At 49.6% G+C, this 20,458-nt stretch overlaps 1 protein-coding gene across 5 annotated transcripts in view; it reads left to right on the plus strand.

The window, feature by feature from the left end:
- The window catches only part of LOC105186462 (tRNA dimethylallyltransferase), a 101,934-nt gene that overhangs the window by 66,809 nt on the left and 14,667 nt on the right, over positions 1 to 20,458 (plus strand). For 2 of the 5 annotated variants that reach the window (XR_003113814.1, XM_019842917.2), the window contains exon 5: positions 20,033 to 20,148. The exons of the other annotated variants lie outside the window; for them this stretch is intronic. Coding sequence is in view for 1 of the 2 variants with exons in the window: in XM_019842917.2 (XP_019698476.2) it covers positions 20,033 to 20,148 (116 nt within the window). In the remaining variant the exon portion in view is untranslated. The remainder of the gene's footprint in view (positions 1 to 20,032; positions 20,149 to 20,458) is intronic. 5 annotated transcript variants of the gene reach the window in all.

Consider the following 20,458-nt stretch of genomic DNA (forward strand, 5'->3'; position numbering starts at 1 on the left):
AGAACAGATGCAGAGGTGGAATAATTTTCCCTAATTTTCCCCGACATCTCCCGCGTCTTCCCGCTCACTTCTGTGTGGAGGGAAGACGTGTCTCGTTTCGAGGTTTTCACTCAAGACGTCTGCGGGTACGTCTTTTGCTAAATGACTTATTTTCTAAAGTAACGCGCGCGACGAATGTTTCACATTTAGCTCTCGATATGATGTGTTTAACCTTTTATATCCTGAATTAATTTATCTAAGATTCTCTTTAAGTTTTTGTGTAATTAGTAGAGATCTGCGAATAAAGAATTTTTATGTCGAATCGAATCGAGTCGAATCTCATTATTTAAATTCGAATTCGAATCGAATCGAATCATTAAAAAATTTAACACGACTATTAGACATGCAAATAATGACGGAAGATTTTAATATGAAAGGGAATATTGATACTGTAATATCATCTTAAAGTAAAATATATATTTAAATATTTAAAGTAATTTATAATTAAGTTATTAATTATAAGTTAAGTTAATTACAAGTTAAGGGTTCGAACATGCAACCCCAGATGGCCCGTTTTGTAGCTGATGCACGCAAACGATAACGTATTTGATTCCTATTCGTATTCGGATTCGAATCATATAGGAATTCGGATTCGAATCGAATAGAATTACATTAGATTCGATTCGATTCGAATAGTTCGCACATCTCTAATAATTAGATAGCTTTTGGCATATTATAAACACAAGGAACAGGAAAATAAATTTTCTAACGATTTAATAATTTCAAGGTGATACTTATGAGTACCGACAGGAATCCGTACAGCAAGACAGAAAAAAATGTTCAAAAACAAAGCTTTTAAGTATCGTCAGGATATAAAGTGTTAAGACCGTCTTGATCTGCGGATGCCGCACGGGGCATTTTATTGGCTACGATGCGCCGGATGATAAAAACTTGAGACGGTCCTGAGTGTAAGATCCGACTATCGATACTCGTAAACTGGATAAGCATAGATTTATCGATATTTGAATAAGGACATGTCTGAGAGAAGTGCGACATACTTGAGCTGAGCGGCAACTAATCGCCGTTGCGAGAGATCGCGCGTATCTCCCCTTCTCAACGTACCTATTCACACACACACACACACACACACACACACACACACATACACACGTATCCAAGTGACCGGCGCGTTCCGATTAATTGTGGCTCTTTTTCCGTAACTCAGGAAAGCGGTCTAAAAATATCGCCGCGCGGGATATCGACCTGTAATCAAACAGCGGTTCCCGAAGCTGCGGTTCGCCGCACCTTCTGCCCGACGGAGAGTCCGGCGGCTATCTTCGCAGCGCGGTATCTTTACGACGCGGTGTTAAAATTAAACGCGCGGAGATATCGGGAGAGAGAGAGAGAGAGAGAGAGACCTCTCTCTCTCTCTCTTTCTCTTTCTCTCTCTCTCTCTCTCTCTCTCTCTCTCTCTCTCTCGTTCGCTCTGGCGCAACAACGTTCCCGTTCTCCGGCGTGTCTCAACGGTTGTACCTCCGGCAGGAGACGTTTTCGATCGATTTCCCCGAGTTTGGTGACTGACGGCGACGCGCCTACGTTAAACGTAACGTTGCGAAACGCGACGGGACGGGGGGCGTAAGGCACGAGCCACTTCCGGAATCCGCAGCGGAGCGACGAAAGAGGGAAAATCGCGCGGACGGTACGCTCACGCACCGGCAACTTCGAGACTCCTGGCCGCGTTCCGGGAAGGACGACTCCGTTTCCGCGCGTCCGTTGCGTCGCCCTGACGTTGCGGCGATTGCGCGTAGATTAAACTCCAGCCGAGCCGCTCGCCCTTATCGCGCCGGAGAGAGGCCTTAAAAAAATTACTCGGCGCCTGGCCCGAGTCTTTCATAAGTATATTCGCTTATCGGAATTCGTGTTATCCGATATCAGCGTGAAAACTAACATTGATAGCGCACTCTACCCCTCTCTCTCTCTCTCTCTCTCTCTCTCGCTCTCTCTCCTCCTTCCTGTCTTCAGCCTTTCTCCTGGAATCGACGACACGCGAAACGTTTGCTGGACGGAAACATATCTCATTTCTCGCACAATGTGATAAATCGCACGGCGAAGAGGAATTTGCGACAGTCGGTCGATGCAAATTATTGTCAAATTATATCCTCCCGTGCAACGTCACACACTTCTCTCTCTCTCTCTCTCTCTCTCTCTCTCTCTCTCTCTCTCTCTCTCTCTCTCTCTCTCTCTCTCTCTCTCTCTCTCTCTCTCTCTCTCTGTCCATCCCTTGTCCTTTTCTCTCCTTCTTCCTCGATCACGCTCCGAACTCCGTCGCGACCGTGCCTGTGTGGGAAATATTATTTCGCGTGTCCAAAGGAGGAGCGACGAATGAGAAAGGAATGGAAGGAGAAGACGAAGCAGCAGGGCGGTAAGGCGGGACGGCAGGGGGACGCGCTTCCTGTTATCCCGAGGACGTGTCGCGATGGGAAAAGGGTCATCGGATGGCCCTGAGCTCGGGGTCATCCGTCTCGGAGGATGTCTGGACGTTAATTAAAATGTGCCGCGCATCTGGTGCCGTTTCTTTCTTTCGCTCTCTCTCTCTCTCTCTCTCTCTTTCTCGTCTCCACCCTCTCACTCCGCTGTTCCCTTCTCCGCGCTGCAATTTCTTGCACGATGCGTATGCGTGCGATCGCAGGCGAGCGGAATCGCGACTTTTAAAGCGCCCAAGGAGTGTCACTTGGGCGGCAGCTGCCGCGCTCTCTACGTCTACGCGAGCCTACGCGACGACGTAGCCTCGTCGCGATACGCGACCCGAGGATGTGTCGTCACTTCCTGCCACCGAGTGAGCGAGCGAGCGAGCGAGCGGCCGGCCGACCGGCCGATCTACCGACAACCGACCCGACCGACCGACCGACCGACCGACCGACCGACAGACAGACACCCGCTCGCTACGCCCTTTGCAACACAACGGGAAACACGTGGTTGTGTGCTTTCCGACACGTTGTAACTAAGCCCCGCTCTTTCTCGCAAAAACGGAGACGACCTGGCCGACATATGAGCCTCACGAGGGAATTAATCGCGCTCAATCGGCAGCTTTGTCCCGGGCGGTTTGTTGTGGGATCTCTCAGATGGAAATGAAGGGACATTTACCGCGAGGGATTAAGGTAAACGTCCCAATGGTTGGACACGTCCCACATTCGACCACTTTGAAAAAAAATATTTGTTATTTATTTTAGTAACGAATAAGAGTAATAATTATTGTGAAAAAAAAATTTCAATATTTGACGATAGTTGGAAAAAGATATACTGAATTTGATACTTTTGTGTTAAAATAAAAATTAATTAAATAAGTATGCACCTATGGTCCGGCAAAATAATGGCCGATCGTTAATAAATTCATTAAGAGGTAGTATTTGTATTTATATTATTTCCCGTTAACACATACCAATTTTATAACTGCGGTCAGACACTGGGACAAATATATCCAAACATTGGGCCATAATTTATTTCAACTTTCCGGTCACTGGTACATTAATGCGCTTCATTACTTGTGTAAATATTTCATTAATAATAGTTATATACTTACATCGGTTTAAATCATTTTTCTCTGCTTAAGGGAATCTTAAGTTTTCGAATAAATGTAAATATTTCTATCAAAATTATTCTGAATTATATATCCTATTTTTTTTTGGCGACCTACGCTTAACATCCGGTTACTGGGAGATTTATCTTAAATGCGCGACGCTTAGCAGGGCTGTGATGCCATTCAGTGGTACATTCAGTCGCGTGGATGTTTTATTATCGACAGATCGTCGATTATCGAGAGACTTCGGTCGATCGCATCGTTTCCAGCTACGTGAATCTCAAGATTGTTTGTGAATTAATTCAGAAAGCGCGGGAACATGTCTGGGGGAAGAAGCGAGGTTCTGCCAGCCGGACGTAATACTACAGAAATACAATGGAAACTCCGCTCCGTTTTTCGCTGTGCGCTCAATGGAAATTCAGTTCTCGTCGAGCAAATCAACGGGAATCCCGAATTTTCATTGCGGACATAATGGCAAATTCAATGTTCATTCGTCATGGACATTATGGAAGTTCAACTTTCATCGTGGATATTGACAATTGAAATTCCGTACTTGAGTGAACAGCAGAAATCCTAATTAAACTCTTCGCTTCTCGAAACTCTGTTCAATTATAATTAATCGTTAGATCGTTAAATCGGCGCGTTATTCGTCTCGCGTTCGTCGATGTAAACAACTGCCTCCTGAAGGGGAAGCAACTGCGAAGGAAGAGCAGCTGATGGCTTAGCCGTCAGAATGCAAGAGATAAAAGCTACACGAGAAAAAAATGGTTACACAGACGCGCATGGATTTTCGAAGTCGGTCGTTTCGACGTAACGATTACTCGAACCTCGAGTTCAGAAGCCGGGGGCCCAGAAGTGGATACCATTTCGCGCAGGCTACCCTGGTAGCTCGGCTGCTTGATGCCGCTGATCGCAGCGCGAAAGTCGACCGACGAGGAAGGGAATACCCGTCACCCGCACGGGCGGCTTAGAGCGCTCGATGCTGTTTATTGGATCGATGAATCCTCTTCAGATCGTCCGTTACATTGTGTATAAAGAGAGCATTGTTCCCCGACGCGGAAATGAGACGTCGCCCGGCGCTCGCGCGCGCGCGCGCGCGAGTCCGTTCAGTGACCTCGAGTATCCTTTATTAGCGGCAATAAAGTGCGAATAAAGTCAGGGACTGTATCCCGGTTGAATAGCGAAGAAAGGCGAAGGTCGCCCTGGCAAAACATTATCTCCCGCATTTTATGCGAACGGCTTACTTCCCGCCGCGTGATTATATCTGTCACTCTCGCCTATTGTTCCCGCACGATAAACCGCAATTCTATTATGACCGGAGGAGAGATAAAGAAGAGAGCGAGGAGACCGAAGCCGTGTGACGTGTGCCGTTCGCGAAGCGGCGCTTTCGCTCCAAATAGAGAAACGTCGCCGCCGTCGCGTACATTTCGCGCGATATTTCGACAATTTCGCGCGGCGGCTCGGCGTCGCCGGGTTACAACCGGCCGCTTATATATCGCGAGATATTACTGCAGACTGTGTTTTATCAGCGTGATGCGTTTGTCAGCGAGTTTTCGTCGCGTACGACGACTCGACAGGTGCGACAAGTGCGAATGGCGATTTTTCGACTTCTCCCGGACCGCCGGCAATAAAGTGCCGGGAAAAAAAGTGGTATAAACGGCAGTCCCGACGCGACCGGCCGCTCTTTCTCTCTCTCTCTCTCTCTCTCTCTCTCTCTCTCTCTCTCTCTCTCTCTCTCTCTCTCTCTCTCTCTCTCTCTCTCTCTCTCTGTCTTTCTCTCGGCTCCTCTCTCAGCGGGACGGTCTCCCTCCTTAGGAATTTATCTTTCACATTCGCGCTCGCGCGCGCCATTTCGCAGACTCCGCTCGTAACTTCCCGCCGTTTGGCCTTCGCGGCGCTCACGGTGGGAAACCACCGCGCACTGAGTCACAGCGAAGCCCGGCCACTCCGTCATTCCGAGTTTATTCGTGATTCGGTAAAATTAAAGGACTCTGACTGAAGAGAGACAAAGAGAAAGAGAGAGGAGGGTGGCTGGAAAATTTCTCAGGGTTTCTATTGGGTTGGCAACTAAGTGATTGCGGATTTTGTCGACAGATGGATTTTACACTTTCTTTTGTTTCGTTAACGTGTTCAAAGTACCTAACCTATATCTTTTTCTTATTGTTTGGACTTCTACCTTTCATTTAGTACAGAAATTATATCGATTAGTTGCTTAGTTTTGTTTTTATCCCAATTTAAAAATGAAAGAGCAAGACGTGCACTTCAGACATATTTTATTGTATTATTTCCGAAGAGGCAAGAACGCATCGCAAGCACACAAGAAGTTATGTGCCGTATATGGGAATGAAGCCTTGAAAGAAAGGCAGTGTCAAAATTGGCTTGCCAGATTTCGTTCTGGTGATTTTTCATTGAAAAATGCTCAACGATCTGGCCGTCCAGTTGAAGTCGATGAGACCCATATCAAGGCCATTATCGATTCAGATCGTCATAGCACAACGCGTGATATTGCAGGGTAGCTCAATGTATCGCATACATGCATTGAAAAAAATTTAAAAAAGCAAATTTAAAATTTTGAATTTTCATTCTTATTTAAAATCCGCAATCACTCAGTTGCCAACCCAATAAAATTGCGATGCAGCTCGATTTCTCGAAATCCGCGCAGATTTCGGTCAGATGTATCAAATATTCGCGATTCTGTGTGGAAAACTCAGTTTGCGGAGTTAAAAATGTTCAGAGACCCGAGACTAGCAGAATAACGTTCCGATAAAACTATTTTCGGTCTTCGTGCTACATCTTTTTTAATTTTTTATCCTATCGGGTATGCAATAATTGGCATAAAAATAGGACTCCCCGTTTGACACCGCATAAAAGTATACCGACGCCAGAGTCAAGCGCCAGAGTAAAGCGCGAGTTTCCGTAGAGTCTTCGTTTGAATTTCCGGACGGAGAGAGCTCATGTTTCAAATAAGAACGCGACTCCCAATTAATAGCGTAATCTGATAACCAATCGGTGCGGCGCGACTTGGGTATTCCAATCGGAGTCTGTGCTGCATCTGGGAAAATGCCGAGAAATCTGTACGAGGAGAGAGAAAGAGAGAGATAGAGACGCTCGCCTGCATAATTCGCCGTCGAGTCGCGCGATTCTTCCGAGCCGAGCGGCGGGACGCAGCGCGAATAATTCGCGATCGCGTTTTCAATTTGCCGTCCGTATTATTTCAGACAAAGCTGGAAGCAGCAGCGCGTCTGCGAGAGATGCATTATCGCTTCCTTACGGTCGAGTTTCCTCGAGTCGCTCTCTCTCCTCAAAGGAAACTACTCGCAGGACGCGCGGGGACTTTGCTTGCGTGCTTCTCTCTCTCTCTCTCTCTTTCCCTCCCTCCCCCCCTCCCCTCTCTCTCTCTCTCTCTCTCTCTCTCTCTCTCTCTCCGCGTGCTCGATCTCGTCCTTTGAATCAGACGGATCGAGCCTGCGTCCCTTATCGCGGTCTCGTGAAAATCATCCCGGAAGTCGCGCCGCTCGCGCTCTCAATCTGTACCTCAGAATCCGGGAAGCCGTCGATAGGGAAACCCGTTGAACCAGTCGGCCGCGAAATCAAAGTCTTCCGCGCGACGCGAACGCATGTCCGATCGGCGAGAGGGCCGAAGAACGTTCTCTTTTGTCCCGGACGGAGAATACACTCTCACCGCTATATTGCATTCTCTTCGGAGGCACCTGCGCGCGTTTTACGCTGTGCTTTCGGCCCGTTATCGCGTAAGTAGTTAAGAGTGCACATTTGTCTCTCCGCTTTTGCGTCCAACGCGTTGGCTGCCTCGGATTTTCCCGTCAGCCAAATTTTTCTTTCTTTTTCCCTTTAATTATTAATCTTTATTCGATATATTTATTTTTATTTAAATGAATTCTTCTCATATATGGAGAGAAACATGCTTGCTACCTGGTGTTGTCGGTCTCTCAAAGTCAAACGCTATCTCGTCCAAGGGAGCAGAATTTTCGGCAAGAAGAAATCTGTTCGCTTGAATTAAAACGCGTTCACATTGTTACGTTCATTTAATTAACCCTTTTCTCCGCGTAATGGCGCAGTCAACGCGTTAAACGAGCGGATAATCAATCGAACTCGTCTCATTAGCGCTCTTCAAAATTGCAATAGTCGCTTGAAATAATAAAAAAAAAAAACTTCTCGGGACTATCGTGACGGGATTTCCGAGTATTTCGATCGTGCGGCGTGTGGGTGACGGGAGATGTGAAATCGCAGCCATCAAGTCACCCGCGCGGTCCTCCGGATATGACCGGGCAGCGGCGGCGATCGCGCGACGGCGACGGCCAAAATTTTCGGCGCGCGCGGAGGAGCGTCTTTTAAAATTAGACGAGCCTCCCACGGTGTCGGGAGCGCAGTGTGAACGCGCTCTTAACACCACTGGCCTACGACGGGCGCTATTAATAAAGCAATTATAAGGGCTATGACCGCTATCGTGGTTACTCGGTTACGAGCGCGCCCGTCGCCTCCGCTCGCTCGTGAAAATTGGACGCACGAAATTTCAGCGAAATCTCCGCTGCGTCGTCGAAAGTCGCGTCGCGTCGCGTCGCGTCGCCTCGCGCGCCCGGTCGGCTCGTTTGCTCCTGCGTTTGTGCGTCTCGTCCTTCCCCCGCCTCCGTTTAACATATTATTACGAGGCGCGTATATGCCAATATATATATTGCAATGTTTTACTCGAAATTGAAATTTACGCGCAATTTACAAATATATAAATGATATTCATCGGAATGTTATTAATTAATTAATTCGTTGAAATGTTTGGTATCTTTCGCAAGGATTAACAAATGCCACTTCGCCTCTCCGAATACGCGAATCAACGTTTCAAAAATTGAGGACGCCGATTCACGTCGTCGGCCGTCAAAATGCGTTGATATTTGCCATGAAATGCTATTAATTATTATCTGAATGTTATAATTATTACATTTAGTATATATATATATATATATATATTAATTATATAACGGCATATCCAATTATTAATACAGAATATAAATTCCTGCTGGGATGAAGTAGAAAAAGCTAAAAAGCGATCATTCACGATGACAACAGGAACAGGACTTGGCTTTGGTTTTTCAACGCTGCCGTTTCAACCGGAAAAGTCCGTCGTTGCGATTATTACTATTGGCCTGCGAAATCGATCTCCAAAGTATCGATAAATAATGATTACAACAACTCTATCACCCTCCGCTTCAATATCATCAGGCAAACCGCCGTCGTTTACCCTTCGGGACACGTCGAAGACACGTGTCGCGTGTGCTCGGAAGTCGCTCTCGCCGGGAAAATGGGAATCGAATCGATTCCCGGGGAAGAGAGAGAGAGAGGGAGAGAGAGAGAGAGAGAGGGAGAGAGAGAGAGAGAAAGAGAGAAGGAACGCACGGGAGAGCCGCGTGCAATTCGGGCGAGACCGGCGTCAGCTTTTTTTCCGTCGTCGATCTCTCATTCCCCATGACGCTTTTTATTGGCCACATCTCTCGCATGCGGATCTGCCTGCGGTTTTAGACATCGCGGCACGCACGGCATTTCCGGCAACTCGCTCGGCCCGGCCCGGCCCGGCTCGGCTCGGCTCGAATGCGTCGGATGCAGCCGAAGACGGCAAGGGCGAAAGGGAAGAGATGAGGGGAGAGGGAAAGAAGAGAGGCTCCGAGAGGGCGTCGCACTTTTTATTCGGCTGGATTCGCGCGCCATGAAAATGAGCGAAAGCGCACGATGAGGCGCGTCGTGGCGGCGAGGAAGCCGCGAGTGACAGGATACTTCTTCTCTCGGGGAGTCCGTTCGTTAAGAGACTCGCGCGAAAAGTCACTTCTCTCGGCCCCGGCCGAGATCCTATTCGTTTCCATTCTGCTGCGAGCCTTCAATCGCGCCGACTCTCGAAATTATTACCTGCCTGCGAAAATTCGTAAAAGTTCGGGGAAAGCTGGAGGGGAGAAGAAGGAGAAGAGGCGCTCCTGGCAAAAGTGCCTCGCGATCGGAACGGTCACGTGGGGAAGACGGCTGTTAACTACGTTCTTATCGTTCCAACGGAACGAGGTCGAGCTCGAGAGCACGGAACACGTAGCGAAGTGAAACAACTCCTCCCCGGACGAATGAAGCCACTAATGTCGCGTCTCATTAACTCATACATCGCGGCCGGGAATTTATTAAAGCGCGACGTGTGTGAGACACGCGCGGTTCGCGCTGCCGCGGCCTAATGGATTTCGCCGGGTAGGATTGCGCAAGGATAGAATTCCTCGTGCTGTAATTGAGCGTGCATAACTTCGCCTTCGCGCGCCTGCAGCCGCTTCGACGAGCGGCTAATTCCGTTAGCCGGCGGCGCTGCCCCGTCGCGTCGCGCGAAAATCACGTCGACGTGTCGCGTCCGACTCGCCGGCCGATCGGGAGGATCGCCCACGCTCCTATTGAATTTGCATCGCGTAATCGCCCCGGAATCTTCCCTGCACGCGTTTTGCTGAAACGTAACAGGAGACATTTCACGCTCCGCACGTCCGGCCGCCTGCGTCCGGTCTCGCTCGACGACACGAGTAAAGCGGTTGTTTGATTATGTGATAATATTTTTACAGTTTCGTCAACTACTTTCAAAACGGCCGTCGACTGACCGGCTTTCTTTTTCGGCTGATTTTCACTTTTCCCCGGCCCTCGTTTATGTCAGCCTCCGATTCCTTTTGCTTGCGAACAAGCGACATAACTCGAAGTGTCAAATACACCGATCGCGGGATGTGTGAAGTAACAGCCGAGCTTTTATTCGCGGATTATATTTGATCACCTTGAAGCAACGGAGAATCAATCGACGAAATTGAAATAAGAGAAATTAAAGTTGAAATCGAGAATCGAAGGTTTCAATATCGGAAACCAATGAATCGACTTGATCGAAGTTGAATTCAATCGAATGATCTTTGAACAGCACGCAGTCTGGTGTCAGGAAACGGGGATTGTAAAACAGGATTGTAAAATTACAACGATGGGCGAGAGAGATCTTCGAATTTTATTCCTTTAATGGATCGCGTATCGCGCTCGCGCGACATACTTCTCGGTAGTTCTTTAATTATTTTGTCAGCGAATTTTCGCCGGATCATCACTTCGCAGCGCGGCTTCGAGTCCTTCTTAGAAACGGCGGCTTAGGCTCGGCGGCTCGGCGGAGGCTAGGATCCTTTCGTGTTTCATACCCTTGTCTTGTTAATGCCTTGGGTCACACGTATACATGCACACTCGCACACGCAGGCAGACACGCGCACACACGGCGCACGGGGCCTACATATTCTCATTCTCTGGTCCTGCTGTATCCCCTCCATCGTTCTCTTTCTCTATCGTGCCGCCCTTTCGATCGAGAAATTATGCCCGGCGGGTCCGCATCGGGTCGCCGTCGGAAAATAAAAAGAAGGAACGGACGCACGTAAACTGCGCCGGGAACCGGGGAGGCACCGAAAGAAATGAGAGTAAACGTGCCACTCGAAATAGGAAAGACCGACCGACCGACCGACCGACCGACTGGCGCGTCGCGTCGGAGAAAACGCCAAGATATTCGCGTAAAAAAATACACCTCTACGCCTGCCTCTGTTTGGCAAATACGCGAAACGAGTCCTCGGTGTCTCGTACGCGCAGACGAGTTCTCTCCGCGGAGGATATCCGCGTGTATCATTTCGAGGAAACTGTTTTTTCCACACGATGCAAATTTCCATATTTTACCAATTGGCTGTATATCCGATTAAACTGTTAAGTAACTGTCGCGTTAAATATAAATTTCTACTTCCACGTGAATATTTCCCAGCTGCGTGATTTCGCAGTTGTGTCATTCGGCAGGAATTTTCTCCGCGTAACTGCGACCGCAGAGCGACAGATTTATCGTCAGAGGACTACAGTTTTGCGGTAAGCGTCGCGATAGTGACATTATATTCACCGACCGAGCAGTGCCTTTTCGTCAGGACAAGAAGAAGGTATATAGTATAGGGCCGGAAACGAGACTATAGTTCCAACGACATTAACCATTTTCTTTCTCTCATTGTCGGTGCGCGAGTCTTTCAGCCTCCTCCGAGCTGAGCCGACCACTTGGCCGAGTCATCGAGAAAAAAGAATCACGTGAGTCACACACGAGAGCGTTCGTGGGATCATTGAGTCATCGAGAGTCGCGATTATTCCTCCTCGAGATACGGATAGGCATCGCGAGATGCAGAAACCGTTCTCCCTTTCTCTCTCTCTCTCTCTCTCTCTCTCTCTTTCCCTCCTTCTCTCTGTCCCTTCCTCTCGCTCTCTCCCGCTCTCTGGAAATTTTACTCAACATCGCCCGTTTTATAACCGTGATGACGATAATGATTACGACCTAATTTTTGCGTATCGTATAACGCGCCCGGCGAAAGAGAACGTGTGCATCGAGTTTCTTATAGTCGCCACTTAAGCGCGCTCTTCCTTCGTCCCGGCATTATTAAGGGCCCATTCCGGTCTCATTAACCGAGATATTTATCGCCCGTCTGACTCGCGCGCGAGGATTTGCCCACCTGCTTTTTGCGCGTTTGTAGATCGACTTTCTCGATTGCGCTCGAGACACTCGAGGCAACGGCGCTGCATTCGGAGCGCCGCGCCGCGCCGCGCCGTCGTCGTCAGCCACCGCGGATTATCCATCTGAATTTCATCGTTGTTGCGTGCAATTTGCAGGGGAGCAAGAAGCGTGGGCAATCGACGAGCGTGGGAGCGACGAAACGCGGAATATCGACCGGCCGCGACGTATCGATCGCGATACGTCGCGGACGCGACGCCTCGCACGTTTCTCTGTTAAGGAGGCAATTACGTACATGCGAAGCAGGCCGTTTTCAAGGCTATTTTTACGAATTCTTTTTAACAGAAACGGTAAAATCAATGGACTTGCAACTTTTACAGTGTATTCATGAATGTGTTCAAAGTATAAAATAAATTTTATTGAATCATAAGAATTTTTGTAATTATAGATATAAAAATGCAGTCATCCGTTTGCGAGCTCTATGCTTGCTGTCGACATAATTTCGGACCTCTTGCTACTATGAAACCAAAAAATTAACAAGATTTTTAAAATATACAATTTTCATTACAGCCCGTATCAAAATGAAGGCAGTGGAAGCCAAGTTTGGAAAAATAATGACTGTACAAAATAAGTATCGAAAATGAAACTTTTCTCAACTCGTAATCATATTTAAAGAAAAGAATAAAATAAAATATAACGGGTTCGAGGTGACGTGTGTTGACAGTTTAAGAAAATGTTTCCGGATAAACGAGTTTAAAGTTTTATGTGTTTTTTTTCCATATAGATAGTGACAAATTTATTTTATACTTTGAACATTAATGAATACACTGTGCAAATTTCAAGTCCATTGATCCTACCGTTTCTGTTAAAAAAAATTCGCAAAAATAGCCTTGAAAGCAGTCTGCTGCGCATGTAATTCCCCCCTTAATTTTACGATAAATGAAACAGACGCGTCATTTAAGACGCGACTGAGTAAAAATTCAAAATTAAAATTAAATTAATCGGCTAAATCATCTCCAAGTAATCTGATGTAAGAAATGAGAACCAGCAACCGCTGTAAGCAATGAACGAGCCAAAACGCGTCTGGCTCGTTTATCGTCGCGTCGATTCAACCCTCGATCAGTCTTCTCCGTGAGCTTCGTTCTTATCGGAGAAAGCTGGGCGAAGATAGCACGCCTAGATGGAGAGTGGAAGAGGGATACAGCTGTGTCTTGAAATTTCTCTCGTGAAAAAGCGCACAAGTTTACGTGTACGAGTCTGCGGTTCGACTTGAGAGTTGCAACTGTCGAAGTTGGCAAACATATATTGCAGGCTGAAGCGACGATACGCGATTCTAACGCGTCGCGCGGGTAAAAGCTCGCGTAATTCCGCTCGTTAGGAGCCTCTTCGATAGAAGCGAATGAATTATACATGGACGGATCTCTCTCGTGCTCCCGGTGTACGCCGCTTTTTCTACTAACGCTGCCTTTTACTTCGTTCCTCTCGTAGCGCTTCTGCTCTTTCTTGCCGTGCCGAAAAATCGACGCAAACGACGAGATTCGCACGAAATCGGCGCGCAGCCGGTGCCGTGGGCGTGCTCGATTTTCCACGAAAATCATTTGTCCAAATTATAGGACGAGTCTGTCTCCCTTCTCTCTCTTTCTCTCTCTCTCTCTCTCTCTCTCTCTCCCTCCCTCCCTCCCTCCCTCCCTCCCTCCCTCTCTCTCTCTCTCTCTCTCTTTCGCTCTCACTCTCTCGCTCGCTCGCTCATCCGTAACTCGTAACGCATTCTGGTAGGAAAAAGAAGAAACCACAAAACCCGCCACATATTTGCGTGCCGCATTATATTACGATTCCGTTGGTTCCAGAAAATGTATTATCCGCTGTAAAAACTTGACGAATCGCACCGACACGCAGACAGACGATCAGACAGACAGACAGACAGACAGACAAAAGAGTGGTCAATGGCCGTGCCGGGAAGCATTCCAAATTTTTCGCTCACACGCGCTCTACGCTTTCGTCTACGAAAAAGCCTGTAGCGACAAAATGACGGATTCTCCGTTCTATTTTCGGCGCATCGGCGAAGAATAGAACACGCTCGACACGCAGGAAATGCCAAAGGATGCGCGGTCTGTACTTTTTGTACGTCTTCGTATTTTTCAGCAGCTCCTCCATATTTCTCCGTGCAATATGCCAACAGTTTCGTAGTAGCAACAATAACGCGCAAAATCCGCGAACGCGAATAAATATCACGAGAGGGACGGCCCCAGCTGGACTCGCCGAGAGGTAACGAAAAAAAAAAAAAAAAGAAAAAAAGAACGAAAAAAAGAAGAAAGAAAAAGGAGGGAGGAAGGAGCAAAAAGAAACGAGCGATGAATCGCATGAATAAACATACATCGCGGTCTCTCGGTGTTGCCGGATGAAGCCGGAGCCGATAGCGCTCAAGGAGACGAGCGTGCGTCGTCCTCGCGAGACCGGGCGATCGATAGGATCCTATAGGCCGCGCGACGAAAATATGACAATGCATATCGTTATCCTGCGGCTCGTCTGGGGCGACTGAAGGAGATCGCCTGAGGATTAATGGCGGGCGAGCCGGGCCGGGCCGGGCCCGGCGTTCTCTTCCGCCGGGCTCCCAGTTGCATCAACGTCGCGGAATTCGCCGGCCCGACGGAATTCGTTTTGGCCGTTTACCGCGAAAAACGATCGTGTCTTATCCGCGTGATCTAATCGCGTATTCGGCCGGTAGCGCCGCCCACACGGGCGCGCGGGACACCGGCCTGCCGGGCGCGTTTGTATGCATGCGGTTACCGAATCCGGATGAGCCCGGGCCTTTGACTTTTTCACCTCCAGACAGGATCATTGATTTCGGCGAAGGTCGCGGCGCAAAAGCGCGCAACGCAAAATGCGAAGCCGCCGCTTGCCTACGCGCCGCCGCCGCGCCGCTGGCGTAAGTAGATGCATGCTATTTGCGGAACGACCGCGCGCGAGACTACCGAGCACTCTTTTCCTCTTTCTTCATCCCTCCCCTCCTGCCCTCGCGCTCTTCGTTTTCGTCTTCTCTCCGGCCGTTCTCCGTTTACCCCGCGCGCGCGCGCTTTCGATACGTCAATTCTAATCCGCTCTGCCGGGACCGGCTTCTCTCTGTACTTTCTCTTTCTTTTTCTCTCTCTTTCCCTCCCTTCGTCCCTTCTCTCCGTTCCTTCCACTCTCTTTTTGCCGGACGAAATGAGAAATCGCACAAGCGCCAGCAATCTTTCGACGAAGACGCCTCGATTCCCCTCCCGCCGTTCAACTCGCCGACGGAGCGGAGAGGTTCCGTTTCCTCCGCGCGGGGAAAACGGCTCGCTTGAGTCGACGCGGCGATCAACGAACCAAACGCGTTTTCGTCCAAGGACACGGGATTCCTCTGGCTCTTAAAAGCGAATTTGACTCGAGCCAAATCTGGCTCATCGGATCCCGCGAGTTTTCTTCCCGCCGCCGTCTCTCGTTGAGACGCTGCGGCTTTCGTTCATCGTCATGCGTTTCTGCCGAGAAGGATGCAGATTCTCCGGTTCTTCCAGCCGAATTTCACTCCACAACGCGATTTCGTTACAATCAAAAATTCGCTCCCACATGTTCCATCTCCTTCGACCGAAATGCTGCAACTAGTCGTAGTTTGTAGCCGTTTCGGCTCAAGCAATCTTTTCTCCTCGTACGATTTACGTTGCACACATTCGACAACTTGTAACAAACTGCACCGAGAAGAGAGAGAGAGAGAGAGAGAGACCGATTGATCATCAACGAGGCGACAACGCACGAAGGAAATCAAATTTCTGGCTTCTTGGGAGCGAGAAATTTATTCCGAGAGGAGGTTTCTCGTTACTGGCAAATTCGCCTCACGAGAAGCAAGTTAATCCGCTTCCAATCTGCTTCTTTTCCGTACATAAATCGCCGCGGAGGACGGAGCTGCGAGTCTTCGCGAGTCGACCGAACAACGTTCCTCGTCTGGATCGACCGCCGACGGGCGTGCCACGCGAGGAAGATGGACGCCTAATCCTGTCCTTCTCTCGCCGCAGACAGCGTCCCAATGTCACCCGTATCGCACACAACCGCTCGCAAAATTCGTCATAGCGCGAGCGCACGCGCCGGCACACGTGAATGTAGCTGGGCCACATAGTGCCCTCCCCCCTCCCCTTCCCTCTCATGTACCGTGTGCTCGTCAAACAGCGACTTTGGCCATCGGTTTGCGTCACCGACGACCACGAACATGACGAGCGCGGCGGCGACGACGACGATGACGACGACGACGACGACGACGAAGACTACGAGATGCGCTCGAGCGTCGCGGCGCGCATGAATGAAACGCGCTGAGGAAAACGTTCACGTGCGCGGGCACGTGAGGCTGCGGCATTTAAATGGGATTTAAAGCGAGCGCGCAGCCGAAACGAGTTGCGGAGGTCGCGATGTAACCGTAAACGACCGTGAGAACAATTCAACGACGACTCTCCGATTGCACGTTATGTTTTCGAATTATGTTAACGAGGTATGTTAACGAGGTATGTTAACGAAATATCCTCTCGCCCTCCTCCCTCTCTCTCTTTCTCTCCCAGGGGACAGAGAGAGGGAGAGAGAGAGAGAGGAAGAGAGAGAGGGGGAGAGAGAGAGAGAAAGAGAGAGAGAGGAGTTCCGGTGTGTGACGGATCGGTGGAGAAACGAGGCGGGTGTCGCCCGGTGGTGAATCAATCGATAACAAGCGTCATTAAACTCGCAGGTTATCATTTCGTCATGCCGGCCGACCGGCGGCGATCGACCACTCGCTCTGGAATGACTGGGAGCCTTCGGGGTTGTACGCTCCTCCATCGCCCGTGGAGAATCCGGTGGAGAATCCGACAGAAAATCCGCTTGCACGCGCAAGAAGCTCCTCCTCCTCCTCCTCCTCCTCCTCGTCCTCCTCCGTATCTGTCTCGGGTTTTAATTTCTCGTACGCTTTCGCTCTCTCCGTCGACGGTGGTGCATTCCCGCTAAGCCGGTTGAAACTTTCGCGATGCCTCAGTTGCGCCGATTCGGACAGCTCGCGTGCTCGCGTTGTAATACCGCGATCGGACGGACGTTCGATTAAAAGTCCACGCAGCCTGCAGTTGTATGTATCAGCGAGATTAGCGGGAGACATTCCCGAGGGGAGGGGGCAGGGGGAGCGACTCGGGCAGGTGGTGGCCGCGGTTCTTTACATTCCGTCGTAGACGGCGGAAGGCTCCTTCGTTTGTTCCAACAGCGCCGTTTAGCGCGACTAATTAAGCGCCGCCGCCGCCGTTGCGGCGCGGGCTCGCGATTGTTTAATCTGCGCGAGTTCCACGACTTGACGCGATTGATTTTCCGCGCCGTCGCCTTTCCCTCCCCCCCCCTCCCCCCTCCCTCCTCCTCCCCTCCGTTTCGCCGTTGTCGGAAGTAGTCGGATTTTCATTCACTCGAATATCTCGCATGCGTTCCCTCCGCCGTCGTCGCCGGCGTCGGCGAGCGCGATGTCATCGGCGCGACCGCTTGATTCACGTTCTCTTATTACACGCTTTCATTGAATTCTCGTGACACGTTAGATAACCGAACCGTCGAGTCAGCTGACCGCATGCGTTCGACATTGAGCTCTCATGCGGCTTCGCGTGCTAATGTCGTTCTAATGTATAGAAGGGCGGAGGAACGACGCGCTCCTCCGCCCTTCCCCCCGCGTTCGGCCTTTGCCGCGCGTGTTTTTGCGCTCCATCCGCTTGCGTAGAGAACGCGCCAGCGTAGGAGACGCGAAAAACCGTCCCGATATTTTGTCGATTTTACCGTTCGACCAGCTGCCGCTCCTCTCGAGTTTTCCGGCAAATGACCCGTTTTCTTCAACCATGCGCCCTCACAAGCCGAGGGGAGAAGGGTGGACATGCGCTCACCGCGGAAAATCAAGTTCTCCAAAGTTCGGAAGCTGGGATTATTCCCGGCAGCAGCGTGATACCGAGATTCGAGCGCGCTCAAATGAGCAGATTCCGGCGCATCCGGCAGTGTAGAACGAAACAATTGCAACGTTCCGCTGAAATCCGGCATTCCGGGAGATAATCTGAGCATTCGGATCTCGGTGTTTTGACTTTTCGACAAATCAACGCTCTCCCTCTATCTCTCTCTCTCTCTCTCTCTCTCTCTCTCTCTCTCTCTCTCTCTCTCTCTTAATTTCGACGCATTTCTGCGCCAGACAATGCACGCGTCTGCCAGAAAAAAGGAAAGAAAGGAATTCCAAGCCCGCTGAACCGAGAAGCCAGAAACGACCGAAATGGAGCTTTCGCAGATGCGACCGTACGTCGCTCCGCAGTCGTCCGATCCGATTGCGAAACGGACCCCGCGCGATGATCGTCCGATAATATTTTCCTCGGAAACGACGGCGCCGAGAGAGATTATTATTGCACGTAACACGCGATCGCTGATGTCGCTCGCGTGTCTATCGCGAGCGTCGGTCGAGCGAGTAAAAAGTGTGCCCGGGCGTTCTTCCCGAGGATCGTGCGTTACGACGTGTGATGTATCGGCCGTGTGCGAAAACGGCCGTTCGGTGGAGAGAAGTGGGGAGGGGAGAGGGGGGGGCAGAAGGAGAAAGAAAAGGAACGCGGCGACACGTACGGGGCCTGTCGGCAATTTTGCACGTTAGGCTCGAGGACACGCCGGCTTCTTTCTAACGTCGTTGCCTATAGAGCGTGTCGCCTGGGTCGCGCAAGAGAGAAATAATTGTAAAACTCCTCGCGGGAGCTATCAAGGCCGACGGATTTTTCTTCTCCGTCTAACGGAACGCCGCGCCGCGCGCTGTTCTTCATCGTAACCGTGGCCGTCGCGCGGTTAGCAGATAGGATCAAGGACCGTCCTTGGTATTGATCCTACGCGTCGATCAGTCTTTGCCTGACGGTATCGCGCGATCTTAACAAGGGACGGTCATCGAGATGATTCCGATTCGCTCGACATATGTGTCATATCTGATCGCGGAACCGTAGGCGTGCGTATGTGCCGCACCGTCGGTGCGTGTGCGTGTCTGTTCTTTAAACTCCGCTACGCGACTCGGCGATTGACTCGTGACGAAACGCGTACGTACACACACGTCGTGAAATCCGCCAGGCGCGGCGCTGAAGCGAGCCTCGCGGAAGCCGAGCTGGACGACTTGACGGACGACTTGTTGTGAAATTTTTCGGCGTGAAATGTTCAACGGTAATATCCAACGCTCCGATAAAGCGACGAAAGTGACGAAAATGCGGAAATCTGCAGAATTTGACAGACGGATTTGATCTCGCTAGGCGGTAACCCACACTGAGAAAAAAATTGTATCAAAATTAAACAAATATTTGTTCGAACACGACTGACGTGAGTACATTCATTCAAATTAAGCGACTCTAATTTCTAATTTCTGAAATACAGAGTTTCTCTCTGAATGTGAGCTTTTTTCTTGAATTTTAGAAAATAATTGCTTAATTTAAATAAATGTATTCACAGTCGTGTTCGAACAAATATTTGTTTAGTTTTAATATAACAATTTTTTCTCAATGTGCTAATTAATTAAATTAAAAGATTAATAATTAATGAACCACGAAATTCGCTCACTGAGAATTCCATTCTTGAAATTATCAAAATTACCAAGAACTTCGGTCCCCGCGCAAGATTAAAAATTCCATGGGATCCTGATAATCCTGGTCGCACGATGATCAATGCATTGTCAGACAATAATCATCTGTAGATGCAATTTGTCTTGGCGCTTCGTTATAAAATATATCGTAGCTCGCGTGAAGGAAGGATTCGCCGTACTTAAAGGATACTTGATACGCTCGGAATAGCGGATAGCGGGCGACAGAGCCCCCGAAGCTTCTAAGGGAACACGGTCGTGCGTTTTTTCGAAACGAGAAGTGCCGCGGGGACGTCTCTTAACGGAGCGGTATCTTTCGACGTCTCTCGCTTAATTAATACGACGGCCTCGCTCCTTTCCCCGAAATTCTTTGCAGATTGTCCGCGGCAAGAGGCTGAACGACCGAGTGGACAGCATGCTGGAGGCCGGCCTGCTGCAGGAACTACTCGACTTTCATCGCAGATACAACGAGGAGCGAATTCAGTCCACCGAGTGAGTGCAAGCTCTCATAATAAGCCGTGTGCGCGCGCGCGCGCGCGCGTGAGTTCCGAGACGCAAGTTCAAGGATCTCCGCCGCGACGTCCGCTCGTTTCCTTTCCTTGTCGCGCGTGCAGCCGGCTTCTTTCGTCTCTCTTTGTGTTGCTCCTTTCTATTTCTCTCCGTATGATTTGGCGATGTATCGAAATTTTGCAAACCGCCCGAACGTACATTTATTTAAATTAATAATTTTCATTGAAAGGATCTTTTGTACACACCGCGTGATCATTTCTCCTCTTGTTGCCGAACGACGGCTGCAATTGAA

This window comes from Harpegnathos saltator, unplaced genomic scaffold (assembly GCF_003227715.2).
Source record: "Harpegnathos saltator strain DR-91 unplaced genomic scaffold, Hsal_v8.6 scaffold620, whole genome shotgun sequence".
Taxonomy (NCBI): domain Eukaryota; kingdom Metazoa; phylum Arthropoda; class Insecta; order Hymenoptera; family Formicidae; genus Harpegnathos; species Harpegnathos saltator.